This window comes from Chinchilla lanigera, unplaced genomic scaffold, assembly GCF_000276665.1.
Source record: "Chinchilla lanigera isolate Chin_1 unplaced genomic scaffold, ChiLan1.0 scaffold00056, whole genome shotgun sequence".
Lineage (NCBI taxonomy): Eukaryota > Metazoa > Chordata > Mammalia > Rodentia > Chinchillidae > Chinchilla > Chinchilla lanigera.
Window position 1 is genome coordinate 13,307,284 of NW_004955457.1, and position 18,054 is coordinate 13,325,337.

General features: G+C 43.0%; 1 protein-coding gene across 4 annotated transcripts in view; it reads left to right on the forward strand.

Annotated features, from left to right (window-relative positions):
• Positions 1 to 11,252, forward strand: part of Pomk (protein-O-mannose kinase) — a 19,360-nt gene extending 8,108 nt beyond the window's left edge. For 2 of the 4 annotated variants that reach the window (XM_005397078.2, XM_013520675.1), the window contains exons 2-3: positions 2,273 to 2,575; positions 9,772 to 11,252. In XM_005397078.2, the coding sequence (XP_005397135.1) occupies positions 2,294 to 2,575; positions 9,772 to 10,542 (1,053 nt within the window). In that variant the 5' untranslated portion in view covers positions 2,273 to 2,293 and the 3' untranslated portion in view covers positions 10,543 to 11,252. Of the gene's footprint in view, positions 1 to 1,123; positions 1,213 to 1,235; positions 1,337 to 2,272; positions 2,576 to 9,771 lie in introns of those variants that run through there. The other 2 variants (XM_005397077.2, XM_013520674.1) reach the window with 2 other exon arrangements.
• The last annotated feature ends 6,802 nt before the right edge of the window (positions 11,253 to 18,054 follow it).

The window sequence follows — 18,054 nt, forward strand, 5'->3', positions numbered from 1 at the left end:
TCTCTTTCTCTTTCTCTTTCTCTTTCTCTTTCTCTTTCTCTTTCTCTTTCTCTTTCTCTTTCTCTTTCTCTTTCTCTTTCTCTTTCTCTTTCTCTTCTTTCTCTTTTTTCTCTTTCTTTTTCTTTCTCATTCTCTTTCTCTTTTTCTTTTTCTCTTTCTCTTTCTCTTTCTTTCTCTCTCTCTCTGTCTCTGTCTCTCTCTGTCTCTCTGTCTCTCTCTCTTTTTTGAGATAGGGTCTTGTTATGCAGTTTAGGCTGACCTTAAACTCACTATGTAGTTCAGGCTGGTCTTGAACTCATGGCGATCCTCCTGCCTCAGCTCCAGAGTACTGGGATTACAGGAATGAGTTACCACACTCGGCTGAATTTTTCATTCTTATTAAAAAGTTCAAGTGGGATTTTTGGTCATCTTGATCATAGAGAACAGTTTCTTAGTAGTACAAAAGTAGTTGATCATTCAAAGAAGGGGGTTGTTTGACCCTTTATTGCTGCAGCTCATCCCTGGGAGAAATATTGTCCCCTGTGAACTTTGAGGCAGGCGTGGTTGGTGTCTGTTGTCCAGCTTGATGAATGATAGGTGCATTTCATGATCTCAGGGAGAAGATGTAGAAGAGCCATCTTTCTAGTTTTTCCTGGCTGGCTCCTCCCAGTCCCCTGGTCCTTGAGTGAATGGTGCATCCTCCAAAAGGTCATCTGGGCTGCTTTGTCCTGCAGAGGAGTTCCCTGACTTATTTTCTATCCTTGAACTGTCATCACAGGGTGCTGACAGACTTTTATTTACTTATTTATTGTCTGTCTTCTGCTGGATTTTCTCTTGAGTTCCATGAGGACCCAATCTGTTTTATTTACTTGTGTATCTGGCCCAGACTAGTGACAGAGGTGAAGGGAACAGATTGGGACCAAACAGGCTGGGGAGGACGCATAGGCCTCTGAACCTGCCGCAGTGGACGTGGCCCTGGCGATGGTGGCCAGCTCCCTAAAGACTGCACTATGGCCTCAGAGCCCCAGGGCCGCCTAGGCTCCAAGAGGGCCCCTGGGAAAGGTGAACCATTTGGACTATTACTGTTTGTCTGTGTACAGTTACGATTTCTAACAAGCCTCTTTTTTGGTGCTTCATGACACAGTGCTCTCAAATGGACCCAGGTGTCTGGATGGAGACCTGGCTGGGGGGAGGAGGACACTCCTGGCAAGAGGCGCATGGGACAGCTCTGTTGTGAGTGTCTCTGTGGACCCCAGTGCTGACGCTCAGCTGGGACACACGGAAAGGGCCGTGTGTGTTGTGTTGGTGTGCTCATTCTACTTCCTGAACAGCCTCTGCCCCAGCACCTGAGTGACAGGTGTGCTCTCCCCAGGGTCTTTCACCCGTGTCCTCCTGACTCACCAGTTGAGCGCTGCAGTGGCTCCAGTATGGGCTCTGCTGTCTCAGGATTACTTACTGCCACGGTTACCTGAGTCAGCCTTTTCCCTGTCTCACCGCTATAATTCTACCTCATGGAGTTGCTGACTGTTACCCGCGCTATTGCCAGGGCCTTCTCATTTCTGAGCTGTCTCTTCCACACAAATCCTCCTTTCATACCTGCTAAACAGAATCTTGGCTAATTAAAGATGTTCAGGGTTTGGGGTAGGGGTGCAGTGTATAGTAGAGTGTTCCCCTAGCACACTAGAGGCCCTGAGTTCCACCGTGAGCTGCAAATGAACAAAAACAGAAAAAACCTGAATTTTATTTTACTTGTTTATTTATTTATTTTGTGCTACTGAGGATGGAGCCCAAGGCTGTCACCCTGAGCTACATCCCCTGTCCTTTTTTATTTTTTATTTTGAGACAGGGTCTCACTGAGTCATTGAGTTGCCTACCCCGGGTCTGAACTTGCAGTGCTGCCCTGGTCTCCAGAATGCTGAGATTACCAGTGGCACCACCGTGCCCAGCATTTTGCTTTTATTTTACTATATTCATGAGTGTCTACTTAGTGCAAACTACTGTGGGTAAGGCGAAGATGTAGAGACAGACACTGCCCCTCTAGCCAGTCTAATCTAAGTGAATCCCAGCTTCACTTACAATAAATGAAGGTGATCATGGGAGCTGATATCATTGAGTACTTGGTGTACGCCTAGGACTCGGGGCCTCCCTTGCTCCCCACAGTGACACCAAAGCCTATGGGGCTCATGTGGGAGAGAACCGAGGGTGTGTGCCCCCCTTCAGACCAGTGTTGTCAGAACCCCCTCATGCAAGTGACTGACAGAGTTACGAGCCCTTGTCTCATGTCACCCTGTAGGAGCCGACGTGGGACAGCACCATGGAAAGGAGACCCGCGGAAAGCAGGCAAGGCCTCACCCACAGAGAAGTGCCCCGTGCGCTTGGGCTGCTGCTCACCATGGCCCTCATGAATGCTCTTCTTTACCTCTGCCTCGACCAGTTTGTCAGTTCCCCTCGACGCGCCAGTGAGGGCCCTAGGCCCTGTCCCTACGGTTACTTCAGAATGGGACAGATGAGAAACTGCTCGCCCTGGCTGTCCTGCCAGGAGCTGAGAGCAGAAGTGAGGCAGTTAAAGTGCGTTGGGGAAGGAGCTGTGAAGAGAGTGAGTGTGGGGCTCGGGTCTGTGCTGCCATCGCGGGGGGCCCTTGGGAGAGCAAGTTTGCGTAGTGCATTAAGAGCTATAAAGGCCAAGCTGGGAGCAGAGGCTGAGTGATCAAGGAGGATCACTTGAGCCCAGGGGTTCCACGCCAGCCTGGGCGGTATAGTGAGACTCCCACCTCAAGAAAAAAGCCATAAAGATCTTCCTGGCCTCAAACCTCACATCTGGGGCTATAGCTTAATAAGATAGCCCAAAAGAAGGAGAAAGCTAAATTCATGAAAAACTACAGAGGACAAGAAGTCGGAGGGAATAGTTGAAGTGTGATCCAGCCTCTCAGTGGGATAGTCTGTAGTTAGGAGCCCCATGAAACAACAGGAAGAAAACCTTACAATGATAAGTGAAGAAAGCAAGATACCCAGGTGTATTATTTTCAACTGTAAGACTTCATATTTTGTATAAGAATGCAAAATGATAGAAATTGTAAAGGGGGATTATAAACAATGCTTTCCTTTTCAAAATATGGGTTATAATGATTTTATTATTCTGATTTTTTATTTAATATCGCTTCTCGGCCTTTTGGCTAGGATCAAGTGTATTATGATTTTTTATTTGAAAAAAGACACCACAGGGTGAATTCAGTTCTCAGAAGCTCCAGGAACTTTGTGTCGTTGCAGCCAATGTATGTTCTGCTACGTGTGGCTGTCATTTAGGGAAGCGGGGCCTCCTGGCCCAGTCAGTGTCCCTAGAAGCTTAACTGTTAAACAAAGGCAGCTTCTTTGTGGGGCTGATAGAGTAAAAGGCAGTGAGAGAATGAGAAATAGGCCCATAGAGTTGCAGCTTGATAAACTGCTGGCTTTTGTTGTAGATGATACAGGTCTCGTTTTCTTAAATGTGGACTGGAGAGATCTCCGCGCTTGGTTTAGAAGGACCTCATCTGACCTGTTTTTAAGCTGAGTGTGGTGGTGCGTGCCTGTAATTACAGCGCTCTGGGAGGCTGTGGCTGGAGAATCACCACTTCGAGCTGAGCCTGGGCAATACAGGCCAAAATAAGAAGGGCTGGGAATATCGCTTGGCGCAGAGGCCCTGGGTTCAGTCGTAATACCGTAAAAAGAAGAAAAACCCCTGGTTCTGATGGTTAGTGCCTGGAACCACTGTCTTTTTAACTGAATGGAAGGAAGCGCAGAGTCCACTCCTCAGCCTCCTTTCCTGCAAAGGCACCTAATTCTTTCCGGCCGCGGACCCTCTGTGCTTCTCCTGGGGACCTCAGCCAGCCCGCAGCGTTGTTGGCAGCAGAGGCCTGTCCCTGAGTTGTCTGGGATTTTTTCTTTTCTTTTTTTTTTTTTTTTTCGGTACCAGGAATTGAACTCACGACCTTGCACTTGCCAGTCAGGCGCTGTGCCACTGAGCTAAATCCCCAGCCCCTTGGGATTTTTTCTTAAAGGCCCCTTGAAGGCGAAGGAGGGTTTCCTCTGAAGCCTGCTCCTCTCTTCATCCCCCTCTTAGCAGCAGCGCCACCAGGCCAGTTGCTCAGGTCAGCGACCTTGGAGGCACCCTGACTTTCTCTGGTCCTCCCGTATTCACGCAACCTGTCCGCAAGTTTAGTTCCAGTACACTCAGAATCGGTCTGGAATTTCCAGACTTCCCCATCGCCCCTCCCCCAGCTTCCTATCCCACCTCACCTCCGGGATGAGCAGGGTGAGCAGTGTGCTAACCGGCTAACCTGCAGCTACAGCGGTATTAAGTTAGAAGTCAAACGGTATCCTTCCTTGTTCACAATCTCCAGGAGCGCCAGAGTCCGCTGGACAGCAAGGCCCTCCAAGACCTGCCCCTCTGGCGGCTCCTTTCCCACCGGCATGGCCGACCTGGCAGCCTGTGCGTGGCTTCCTCCTGGGCCCCGGACTTGCTGATTTCTGCCCCGCACAGCAAATGGCTCATTTCCTGAGCTCCTTCAGGTTCTTGCTCCAACACTGCCCCAGCTACTAAACTGCAAACCCTGTTGTATGTTAAGGCACATTTCAACTTTCAGCATACATTCTCTGTTTATTTTACTTACTGTCTGCCTCCTGCAGCAAAATGTAAATTTCGTCATGGCAGGGATTTTTGTTATTGTCCTTACCCCACTTCTGCCTTCTTTCCCTTCCCACTCTACCTCCTTCTCCTTTTTCCCTTTTCCTTCTTTCCCCTCTCTCCTTTCCTCCTTTCCTTCCCTTTCCTTCTTTTCTTCCCTCCCTTCTATTCTCTTCCCCTCTCTTTTTTTTTTCCTCCCAGGGCCTTGCTCCCATCGCTGAGCTGAACCATACAGCCTAGCTTTTTTGTTTGACATAAACACTTATTAAGTGAATAAACTACATACAGTTTATTAACTTAATTGAACTACATACAGTTAAATACTTTATAAAAGGCTATGTAAACTAAATTTTTTTGTTTTGTCTTTTACTTTTATAATAAAGGATTCCATGGATGATATAAAGAGCTATTAGTAATTAGAAGCACAAAGCAAACAATTCTATAGACTACTGGAAAAAGGACGGTGACTAGCCTTTGAACCGTTGAAATACAGAAATGCTGATACAGTCTCATTAGTGACCAGAGAAATATAAATTGTAACAGTAAAGCGTTTTTCATCCATCGAATTGGCATGAATTACAAAGATTGGTAGCAATGTGTATAAATAAGAATGTTGGACATAGGATTCTCTCACAGGCTATTGGTAAAAGTCGGTGTTTTAACACACTTTCCCAGGGTAATCACAATGGTATAGTAATCTATTTTCCTAACTTATAAAGCACATGAAGATGTGCAGATGTCTAGACATGTAAATATAAAGCTATTTTTTTGTTTGTTTTTGAGACAGGGTCTCGCTGTGCAGTTCAGGCTGTCCTTGAACCCACTATGGAACCCTGGCTTGAACTCACAGGGATCCTCCTGCCTCAGCCTCCTGAGTGCTAGGGTTATAGCCATGAACTACCATGCTTGGCTAAGACTCTTTGTAGCATTGTTGTAAAAAGAAAATGGAAATGTCCGTCAAATCTTTGAAAATGGGTTACATAAAATCTTAATAAAGGGCTCTACAAAATTATAGTACAAATTAGAGAAAAAATTCAATACTTTTTTTTTTTTTTTTTTCTGGTACTGGGAATCAAACTCACAACCTTGTGCTTGCCAGGCAGGTGCTGTGCTGCTGAGCTAAATCCCCAGCCCCTCAATACATTTAGATAGCATCCATTCCAAGTTTTATGAGTGTTATTAAATTATATGTACTTTTTTTAAAAAAGGTGATCATCTGTACAACCCTACGCAGCTTTAAAAAGAATGATCTGAAGCCAGGAGTGGTTGTGCAAGCCTATAATCCCAGAACTTTGGAGGCTAGGGTGGGAGGCTTATAAGTTGGAGGCCAACCCAGGCTGTGTAGCAACTTAGTGAGACCCTGTCTCAAAAATTTAAAAATGTATAAAAAAGACCTAGGGATGTAGTTCAGCGTAAAGACTCGAGTTCAGTCTCCCAGTGTCACCAAAAGAAGGAAGGTAGGAAGGGAAGAGAAGAAGGGAAGGAAGGGGGGAAGCTGTATGTTCACATGGGTAAGATTTCTGAGGCATCAGTTAAAAGAAAAAACCAAGTTATTTATATGTGTTATAATTCCATCCATAATGTATGCAAAAGCATAGAAAAACTTCTGGGAGGATAACAATCAGTTAACAGGTTTGGATTGGGAAGTAAAATGGGAGGAAAGGACAAATACTTTCTTAGAGATAAGTTCTTATTCAGTAGTCCAGGCTGGTCTTGAACTTGTGGTCCTCCTGCCTCAGCCTCCTGAGTGCTGGACTGTAATTGTGTACCACCATGTGGTCACTCATTATCTTTCTGTAGTTGAGTTTTTAAACAAGAAAACTGTTCATGATTAATTTTATAATTAAAAAGAGGTTAAGTACATTAATTGTTTTCTCCAAAGGAATATTTTAGAAAGTGATGGAAAGACAACTAGAGATTTCTGAGAAATTATTTTTAAAGAATATGTTATTTGCAGATTTTTTTAAATTTGCAGACTTTTAACACTGGAGGTTTCAGATATCTGTGAGTGATCCCAAAGACTGATTATTTAATAATAAATAATACTTAATAATCTGTCACTTATCTGAGGCCCCAAAATGAATTCGATAGGAATGCAGGTTCAGAAGGAAATCATGAGACAGATAAGCTTGCCATTTATTATTGAGTGTAGAATAGCAGCTTCCTTAAAATGATCATTGTTTTTATGTGAAAAATGGGTGTAGAAGACCAAACCTATTTACTAATGCTAATGATGGTCATGCAGAGCCAATCTAAGGAAGTAATGAATCCTAACAAAAAAATAAGATTTTTGTATTTGATTGGAGTCAGATATCAAATTTAGGCAGAATGTGGTGGCACATGCTTGTAAGCCCAGCACTTGGGAGGCTGAGGCAGAAAAGTCAGTGTGAGTTTGAAGCCAGCCTGGGCGACAAAGTGAGTTCAAAATCAGCCTCAAGTGCAGAGTCAAACTCTATCTCAAAAAGACAAAAATAAAGTTGGGCGTGGTGGTGCACGCCTGTAATTCCAGCACTCGTGAGGCTGAGGCAGAAGGATCCAGGTGAGCTCGAGGCCGGCCTGGGCTACAAAGTGAGTTCAAGCCCAGCCTGAACTGTATAGTAAGACCCTGTCTCAAAAAGACAAAAAATAAAACAAAACAAAACACCCCAATGATGATGCAAATCTATAGGAAAAGCATGTTCAATATAAAATACTAAAAATTCAAATTTTTAGAGAATATAGTAACTAGAGCAAAAATGGCTTTTTTGTAGAAATTATGATCCATAGTGAAATTTCTCAGATTGAAGGATTTGAGATCCTGAAAGATTTTTCTTTTGAGTGTGAAAGTAAAAGGTCTGCTGTAGTTATCTGGATTTTTCTGTAATGAACCTTCCTCTCGAGAAGAAATAGAGTCCTCTTAATGCACCTCCATTTTATACAAACTTTCGTTGCTCTGTTTGAGTGCTGGGACTGAAACCCAGGGTCTCATGCATGCTAGGTAAGTACTCTACCACTGAGCTATCCTTAGACTTCATGTAGTAATTTTGAGTTTTTAAAAAATAATTGAAATTATAAAAATAATATATTTATTTTTATTTCTATTTTTTTTTTTTGTCTTTTTGAGACAGGGTTGCACTCTGCAGTTCAGGCTGGCCTTGATCATGTAGCAGTTCCTCCTGCCTCAGCCTCCTAAGTGCTGGGACTACAGGCATGTGCCACCACACCCAGATTGTTTATTTTGAAAGAGTTGCAAAATACCAAAAAGTATAAAGGACAAAAATAACCAGATTCTCAACAGTGAAAGGCAACTAAAATATTAACATATTTCCCTTTCATCTGTATGTAATTTAATTGTATCTTGTTTCATGCAGTTAGAAGAATATTACATAAATTCTTGTTCATTTGTAATGCAACAGCAAGCAGAAATGCTGAAATGACACTCAGGATTTGGTGGCAGATTTATTTTATGTGGACAGACCCTGATTGGGATCATTCCCAAAATATCAGGCCCTGATCTCTGGTGGTCTAGGGCTTATATGGAATAAGCAAGCAGGAAGTACAGAGGCACAATGGCTTGTCAATTGGGGATTGGTTTATACAGTATGCATCATAGTGATCAGCTGTGCATCACAGTGACCAGGGACAAAAGTAACAGGAACTGTAACCAGAACTGTTACTGGGCAACTAACAAATGGAAGTATACTGGTGGGGTGGGGGGGCATTTTCTGCTACAATAATATTACTTTGTATGTGCTGTAACTCCATAAATATGTGCATTATAGTGACCAAATAACACCATTGGTAATCCCGCCAAAATTTTATTTCCTGTCTTCCTAGGTTCTAGTTTGTGCTTTAGTAAATACTTCCAGGTTTACATCTTTTACAGGCTGTTGCTTTAAATGTTAAATTCTTTTGATTAATGCCAAAAAATTGGTTTCCAAAATGGCTTAGGAAGTAGGGATGTGACTTGGTGGAGGGCACTGCCCACCGTGCCTGAGGCCCTGGTTGACAGAAGGGTGGGGCAGGGTGGAGAGAAGGGACGGAGGGAAGGAGGGAGGAAGGAGAACAACAAAGACACAGCACAGCCAGGGATTTCTGACTTTAGAACCTGTCTTTAAGCAAAGGATCCAAGCTCTTTCCTTAGTTACAGTGCTCCCTGCAAACTTGTTTTAGCTAATAAAAAAAGTAGAAATTCAGCTGAGTGTGATGACACACCCTTGTAATCCCAGAAAGCAGGGAGGTTGAGGCAGGAAGATGGCAAATTCAAGCCCAGCCTGGGCAATTTAACAATGTAGTGATATCCTATCTCAAAATGAAAAATGGGCTGGGGATGTAGCTCAGTGTGAAGACTCTGGGTTCAGTCCCAAGTACTGTGCGAATAAAAAAAAATTTAAAAAAAGAGAGACAGAAATTCAAGGCAGTAACATACGGTTACTCTTCTATCCACTGTGTGCCATATGGACGGTCCCTGTGTTTGTGTAGTATTCTGGGTCTTGCTTTTATAGCTGCAGTATCACAGAACTATGTAAAAATGTTTTCCTTACCCCAAAACAGTCTTGTCTGTGGTTCACTGTGCTGCCTTTGAAAGTTAGTGAGAACGAGTTAATGAGCATTGTTCTGTGTGATGCGCTAGGCCTCTCACCCCCTTTTCCTGTCTCTCTCCTGACCACGCTTTGTGCCATGTGAGTTGGAAGCCGTCTCCCCTCCTGTGCCTGCACGCCCCTGCTATCCACATCTATGCTGTAAATCCTGATCATCCCCTAAGACCTGCTGCCCTAAGCTGCCAGCTGATTATCAGCATCCACACAAGAATGAGTCCTTTCTGCCCTGTTTTACCCTGAAATTTTTGTTTTTGTTTTTTGAAACAGGATCTTGCTGTGCAGCCAGGCTGCCTTTAACTTACCCTGTAGCAAGGCCGGTTGCGAACTGCCAGTCCTAGCCTCCAAGTGCGGCCTCAGGGCTGTGCCACTGTGCCTGCCTGCACCCTGCTGAGTGGTGTGCGTATTCATGAGTCTTTATGACCAGACTTAGCGTGGCTCTGTGACTGCAAGGGCTGAGTCTGTGTCTTCTGTATCACATTTGCCACTTGGAAGATAGTTACTTTTTCTCGGTTTACTTCCAGTGAAAGTTTAGGTTTGCTGTCTTTGTTTCAGGTGTTTCTGTCAGAATGGAAAGAACGCAAAGTTGCTCTCTCACGGCTCACCAGTCTAGAGATGAAGGCCGATTTTCTCCATGGACTGCAGATGCTGAAATCTTTGCAAAGCAAACACATTGTCACATTGCTTGGCTACTGTGAGGAGGACAATACTATTCTTACTGAGTATCACCCCTTAGGTTCCTTGAGCAATCTGGAAGAAACACTCAATCTTTCCAAGTACCAAAATGTGAACACATGGCAACATAGGCTGCAGCTGGCCATGGATTATGTTGGTATCATTAACTACCTGCATCGCAGCCCCCTGGGCACGCTTGTCATGTGTGACTCTAACGACCTGCCCAAGACGCTGTCACAGTACCTGCTGACAAGTAACTTCAGCATCGTGGCAAATGACTTGGATGCCTTGCCCTTGGTGAACCACAGCGCTGGGGTGTTTGTGAAGTGTGGCCACAGGGAGCTTCATGGGGATTTTGTGGCCCCAGAGCAGTTATGGCCCTATGGAGAGCACGTGCCTTTCCATGACGACCTCATGCCCTCCTATGATGAGAAGATAGATATCTGGAAAATCCCGGATGTCTCCAGTTTCCTTTTGGGGCACGTTGAAGGGAGTGATATGGTTCGATTCCATTTATTTGATATTCATAAGGCCTGTAAGAGCCAAATTCCTGCAGAAAGACCCACCGCACGGGATATTCTGGACACTTACCAGAAGGTTTTAAATTCTCTTGGAGGTCCCGTGCCATCCCAGACCAGAGAAATGCTCTAAAAACCAGTGCAGTCCTGGAGGGCTAGGGTTGAAGGACCAAATGAAGTCCCTGCAGTCTTGCTGTGAGGGAGGCGGTTTTTGCTTGGACTTCGTGTTTTGCTGTCTCAGCCATGTGGTTTGTACTCTGCATCCACCTGCGGGTTTGAGTGCAGCGTGGAGCAGTTACAAAGCAAGAGAAGACCAGGGCGGCTTTCATCCGATTTTTTCTTTCTGAAGCCGCTTACTTCCTGGTGAAGATGCAGAGAAGCAGTAAATCTACCCAATATTTGAAGAAAGTAATAAAAATGTAACTGTAAAGAGACTTCATCTACCCAAACAGTTGAATTTCTAATATGTTTATGAGAAATGTATAGAGAAGTTGTTTTTCTTATTTTTATGAGTATGTGTACATAATTAGTACATAATTACTGCACTCACCAGGAGGAATTAGTATGTGGACATAAGACATCTCATGTCCCCTCCTCATGTCATCCTTCCCTCCCACCATCTCTTGATTCCCTTCCCTTGTTTGTAAGAAATCTATCTCCTTGCTTGCTGGTATCTTTTATTTTTGCTCTTTATTTATACTTTGGGTGTTTCATAAAAGACAAGCCATATAAACTTTAGTATCTTTTTTTCACATTATGGTGTCAAAGTGCTTCCATTTTCCTACAGGTAACTCAAGTTTATCCTCCTTTATAGCAGAGTAGTACTTCATTGTGTACAAGACCATATTTTCTTTACCCACTCATCTGTTGTGTAGGTTCCTTTCCCCACAGCCTGGCCAGCATTTATTATTTGATTTCTTTGCATTCTTTATAGAGTAAGATGGAATTTCAGTGTTGTTTTAATTTGTATTTCTTCAGTGGCCAGTGATGTTGAACATTTTTTTATATATTTATTGGCCATTTGTACTTCTTCTGAGACATGTGTTTATTTTTTGAGATGGAGTCTCACTGACTTTGTTTTGTTTTCACTTTTTTTTTGGAGGGCAACCAGGTAGTCCCTCCCCAAATCTATTTATTTTTTTATTTTAAAGAGAAAAGAAAACGAAATAGCAGCCAAGACAAAAACAAAACAACATATTTACTCATCTGTAAAAAAAGATAACCTTGAGGCTTTTGTAGGAAAATGGATGCAACTAGAGACCATACTCAAAAGTGAAATAAATCACACCTGCATGTGTAAACATCGTATTGTCTTATTCTAGTATAAGAACCTGAAAAAGTAAATAAAACCCAAAAGGTACAGTAGATACTGTGAAAGGGAAAGAAGTTGCTCAAAGGGAAGGAACAACTGGGATGAGGTAAAGGAGAAAAGAAAGAAAAAAGAAGGTCTCACTGGCTTGAACTCGCAATCCTCCTGTCTCAGCCTCCTAAATGTGGGGATTATATGCACTGATGTGCCTGGCTGAGAGATTTTTAAATGGCAGAGAAATTATATCACTGGCCTTGGATAGTGCTTTGATATTCCTGTTTAATTAGGTTTTCTGTATTCACAGTTAATTGTGAACAATTTTAATGAACAAATATCCCTTATTACTAGAAAGCGTCAAGCCCTTTCACCTAAGGTACATGATTGAATTGCTCAAACAGTTCTTTCCTGTGGCGCTGTCATCCTTGCCTGTGGGGGTGAGGGGTGGCAGTAGCACACTGGTGTCACTAATGAGATGTAAAGCTGGAGACCAGCGGCAAGGTTACTAGCAGGGGCTCCGGCCCTCCTGAGAGCCTGAACAGTCATACTCCCGGGAGTCACTGAGGCTGGGCCTCCCCAGTCTCTGGCTTAGCAGGTCTGAAGTGGATTCTGCAAATTTACTTTTCTGAGTGGTTCTAATGATACATGGGCTGCTGGTTGGTTTATGGACATCTTTTGGGAAACACTGCCCTTGACTCAAGGAGGTGCCTTAAGCAGTTGGAAAGGGCAGTATATCAGTATTGTTTACAGAACATCCTTGCTCAGGGTATCTTGTCAGTGTGAAACTCACGGAGCACTCCTTTTAATTTAGCTTTGTTACAGAAGCTCTACCATAACACACTGGGTGTGTCTTTAACACTAGAGTTAAGAACAATAACATGTGTTGGCAAGAATATGAAGGAAGTGGCACACTCAGAATGTTGTTTTTGGGAAGTCGTATATCGTGGCTATCTGAGAAAACAGTCTGGCAGCTCCTCAAAAGTTTAAAATTGAGTTGTATAATTCAGCAATTCTACTCCAAAGTATATATGCAAGAGAATAGAAAGCATATGTCCACACAAAAAAATGTATGTCAACATTGTCCATGAATGTTCATAGTACAATTATTCACAGTAGACAAAAGGCAAAAGCCAGTAATGGTGTACGCCTGTAATTCAGCACTCTAGGAGGCTGAGGCAGGAGGGTCATGAGTTTCAGCTCAGCCTGGGCAACTTGGGTGATTTAGCAAGACCCGCCTCAAGAAAGGGCTGGGAATGTGCCTCAATGTAAAGGCTCTGGGATCAACACCCAATATCACAAAAAAGAAAAAAAGCAACCAAATGTCTATCAGACCACAAGTAAGCAAACTGTGATGTAGTCATACAATGACATATTTTTCCACCTTAGGAAAGAATGAAGTTCTGACACATGCTACAACATGAATGAATCATGCTAAGTGAAAGACATCACTCAAAGACTCCATATTATATGATTCCATTTATATGAAATGTCCAGAATATAAAAACTAATAGAAATATCAGTGTCTTAATTACTCTAATTGCTGGGACAAAATAGCTGACACCCAAAAGTTACAGGAGAACAAGCTTATTTCGGCTCACAGTTTGTGGAAGTTTCAGTCTGTTTTTGGCTAGTTCCAAAGCAGAGCAGCATGGCAGAGGAAAGACAGTCTATGGCAGAGCAGGCCAGAGGCAGCAGCTTTCTTCTGCTTTGCCTTTTCCATCTAGGCTACAAGGCTTTCACCTCATGGTACTGAAACCCGATGTGGATCTCTGTCTTCAGTAAATCTGTTCAGCCACACGCAAAACTATGCTAAACTAATCAGTAGGCTGATCCAGTACCACCCACGATCCAGTCATTCCTAAAAGCACCACAGATGAGTGCATGAGGCTTTGGGGGTACACATGGATATAAGCCATAACAATTAGTGTTTTCTGGGGGTTGGGTGCAGTTGAAGAATGGAAATTGACTCCCTGGGTGCAAGGTTTTTTGAGTCATTATGAGAACATTTTGAAATTGTGTAGTGGTGATGGTTATACAAGTCTGAATATACTGAGCGTGCCTGAATTGCGTAAAAAGTGAAAAATGTATGTGAATTATATCTCAATAAAGCTGTTACTTAAAAATATCTGCCACAAGGCTGTGAACCCCTTATGACCCTTTTTCACTTGATATAGACATTCTTGTGTGCAGTTAATAATTTTTATTATTCTATTCATGTTGTATTCTTATTTCAGGGTTTTTCTCAGCATTTGGACTTTGTATTGGAACAAAACTGTCAGTTTTAATTTGTTTTTAAATACAGTGAAAAATAGCATGGTACAGGGGAAAGGACATATGCTGGGAATGTGTTATAATCTTCGCTCAGTGCTGTGTGGCCTCAAGTCAAGTCCATTCTCTAAAATGAAAAAGTTGGTGGCAGAAATTTCCAAGTTTTGGTGTACCTCTCTAAACTCTCACTACTGCTTTGTGATGTCAGTGCCAGGAACCAGACAGGGTCCTTACTTGGTGGGGTTAGTCTGCTTGTGCTTGTGAATAATTTGGTATCAATAAAACTGCAAAAAACATGAGAGAAAGTCATTTTCACTAACACCTTGGTGGGGTATTCAGTGTTCACATGACTTGCTGTCTTGCATTCGGAGGTATTATCAGAAGAAAGAGATGAGATGAGTGAGCTGTTCTCAAAGTGTTACCCAATACTCAGCATCTCTCCCTGCCCACCATGTTCCAGGGGCTTAAAAAAATTTCCACTGTAGGGGTTATAATGTACCTTCACATTTTCTCTTGTGATGCTATAAACATTCATGATTATTAATAGAAGGCTGATTCCTGCAGCTGTCCAAGAGTACAGTCTTCTACAGTGCTACCTTGGTTGATGAACTTAATTTTTTCCCTGATTTTGGTCAGAAAGGAATTGGTTGTGAACTGAATCAAATTCAGTGATTAAGTTTAATATTGATCTTAGGGAGAAATTTGATTTGGTTCGGGACCAATTAGCTTTCAACCAGAATTGCTGAAGAGAATGAACTTCATCAACCACTATATTGTGTTTCCTCCTGTATTTGAAAAACCAACACTGCTCATTTTCAATAATTACTATTCTTAGATGACTCAATTACATAAGAGTAATTTAAAATACAAAACCATATTTTTCTTTCTGTGCACACGTGTGTGTGTGTGTGTGTGTGTGTGTGTGTGTGTGTGTGGTGCTGGGGTCAAACCTAGGGCTTCACCCATACTAAACACACACTCTGCCCCTGAGCTACATCCCTGGCCTTTCTTTGTAATACTTTGTGAGGATAAACAGGATAAGGGATATCATTTAAATTCTTAGGAAAGCAGTAGTTTAGAATCTGAACTCTTAAGTCAGCAGGAGAGTACTGAATACAAGTTTAAAATTTTTACTTCTACATAGGCAGTGGTTAAGATTGTGCTACCTGGAACTAACTCTTTTGGAAAGAAGATTAGGTTCATTCAACCTGGCAACTTAGTGAGACCTTGTCTGGAAATAAAAAGGGTTAGAGATGTAACTCAGTGGTAGAATGCTCCTAGGTTTGATCCCCAGTTCTACAAGGGGGAAAAAAGCAGTGCATATTAAAACAGTAAAGCCTCTATACAATAAGCCAACAGCTAACATACCAAATGGGGAGAAGCTGATGTCTTTCTCTAAGACCTGGAGTCATACACTTCACCACCCTTGTTTAACAAATACTGGAAGTCCTAGTGAAACAGGGTGGAAGTAAACACTTGGGGAGGATGAGCTGTGAGGCCTCCACACAGGCACAGTTGGGCTTATATTTCATTTTCTGTGGTTTAGGGATTGTTTCCCTGTTATCAGGTAGTTTCTTTAGAAATGGCTCGCCAATTAAACATATTCCAGGGCCTACTTGCCTTGAACAAAGAATTGGATGAGACAAGCCAAAAACAGTGTCAAAAGTTTATTTGAAAATGAAGGGTGAAGCGTTAAGGGAAAAACTAGCTCTGCAGAGTGAACTTGGGCCAAACAAGAGAAAGGATGAAAGCAAAAATTAAAGTGCACTGTGGGCAAAGGGTGGGCTACTGTGAAGAGTCATGATAGTGGGCTCCTGTGGCATCTGTGTCTTTATTGCTGTCCATACCTCATGGGAACTTGTAAAACGTTCTACATACGGGGTCCTGGGAATGGTTTGGCATTGCCCTTGGATCTTGTAATTGACAGGTCCCACTTACTGCCCTAGCCAGCTTTGCCATGCCCTACCTCCTATAGCATTTCCCCTTGAGAGATATAAATCTTATAATTCTTTATGAACTGCTGAGGGAGTGGAGGTCTCTGTCTTCTGTAACTTCTTCAAGCTGGAAGGGGCTGTACACCCTACCTCCTAGGTATTATGTGCTCTCCAACTACCTTGGGATGCTATCTATGGCTTGCTGGCTGAGTTGAGGAAAGAAAAAATCTGTCAGGAAATAGAAAAGTTAGTAACTGTCAAACTGCCTGTTTGATGGAAGAAAGAAATTTTACTATCAGCCCAAATGTGAGGAGCAGATCAGATTTCCACACTTCCTGTAGAGAAGAGTATATGTCAGAGTAGCATGTTATATACATTATTAAGAGTCTGAGAGCCAGGGCCTTGGCATAATCTCGTTTGCTTATCTGTAGCAGTACTGGAGTCTTGCGTTTTGAAGAGAAATCTCGAGTCTTCCAGAAGCTGACAGAAGTAGCTTTCTCCTTTTGGGTGATCTTGTTTTTCAGACAATTCAGGTGGGACTAGTTCCAATGTAGAATGATGAAGCCAATTATCTACCTGTGCCACCTTTACTGCAGTGGGTGTGGCAAGGATCGCTGAGAAGGGACCTTTCCATTTTGGCTTTAACTGGTGTGCTGGTGTTCCCCCTTTCCAACTTTACACAAACACTTAGTTCCAGGGCAGACACTGGGTGGTCCCCTTGGGCCAGAAGCTGGCAGGACTCTGATCCCATACATTTGGGTAGCCTATTGTACTTGGCCCAGATTGATGAGATACGGCCTTCCACATAACATCTCAAATAGGCTCAAACTTAGCCTAATTTTGGGCATTTTATGAACCCTAATGAGTTCTACTCGTAACAGTTGGAGCCAGGACTCAGACATCTCTTGGCAAAGTTTTGCCAGAGCTTGCTTTAGGGTCTGTTTGGCTTTCTCTACCTTTCCAGAAAATTGAGGCCACCAATTGACATGCAGGTGGCACTTTATTTCTCAAGCCTTTGCCTCTCCCTGAATTATTTGGGAGGTGAAAGAAGGTCACTCTGGAGAGACTGGGGTAGTCCAAATCTGGTGATGATTTCTTTAAGAAGCATCTTGAATCACCTGGATAGCCTTTTCTGAGCTAGTAGGAAAAGCTTCAGTCCATCCTGTAAAGGCATGAATTAGGACACAAATCTATTTAAATCCTCCACATGCTGGCATATAGGTAAAGTCTAGATGCCAGTCCTCTCCAGAGAATGCCCCTCTCCTCTTTACATGTTCTAATAAAGGAGGGAGTTTGGGCTTGTCCAGGTTACTATAGCTACAGAGTGGGCAAGCTTTGCAGGTCTGTCAGGTGGCTACTGCTAGTCCTAGTCCTGTGAAAACTTGAGTGACCATTTTCACTGTAGCCTCTCTTCCCACATGGAAAGAATCATGATGTGTTTTTAAAGCTTTCCACTTTATCCTTTGGGGAAGGACCAGTTTGTTCCCTAAATATCACTTCCCCCTGTATTAAGGCCCTTTTATCTTCCTGGGGGTATAGACTGGTTTTTATGGTTCCTCAGGAACTGAAAATAAGGCTAGAGGCTTGGTGTGATCTCATGCCTAGTCTCTAGTTTCTTTGTACTTGAAACCTTTTCTTTGGTTGTACCTGGGTCTTCCCTTAGATGATGTGGGTGGGCTTAAAGTGTTAGCAGTTGCACAGCTGTAATCTTATACTTTCTCTTTTGTTTCTCCTCTGGGTCCTGATTGTTGAACACAGCAAGGGATGTGTCTGGCAATTGGGCTATGTCTGTGGCCCCATCTGAAGTTTTGTAACTTAGGCCACATATCTAGGGATGATGGACAGGTGAAAAGATGTGCCACTACAGTTTTCCCTCCCTGGAAGATGCATCTGTATTAGTATACTTGTGAAAGCCTTCTGTTAATTGGTTATAAAAGACAGCTGGATTTTCCTCTGATTTCTGTATGATCCCACTTACTTTACCTGTTACTTTATTTTCTTAGAAAGGGCTGGTCACTGTAATGCATAAGTGTTCACTATGATGCATATTGTAAGAACCAATCCCCGATTGACAAGCCATTCTGCCTCTGTACTTCCTGCTTGCTTATCCCATATAAGCCCTAGACCACCAGAGATC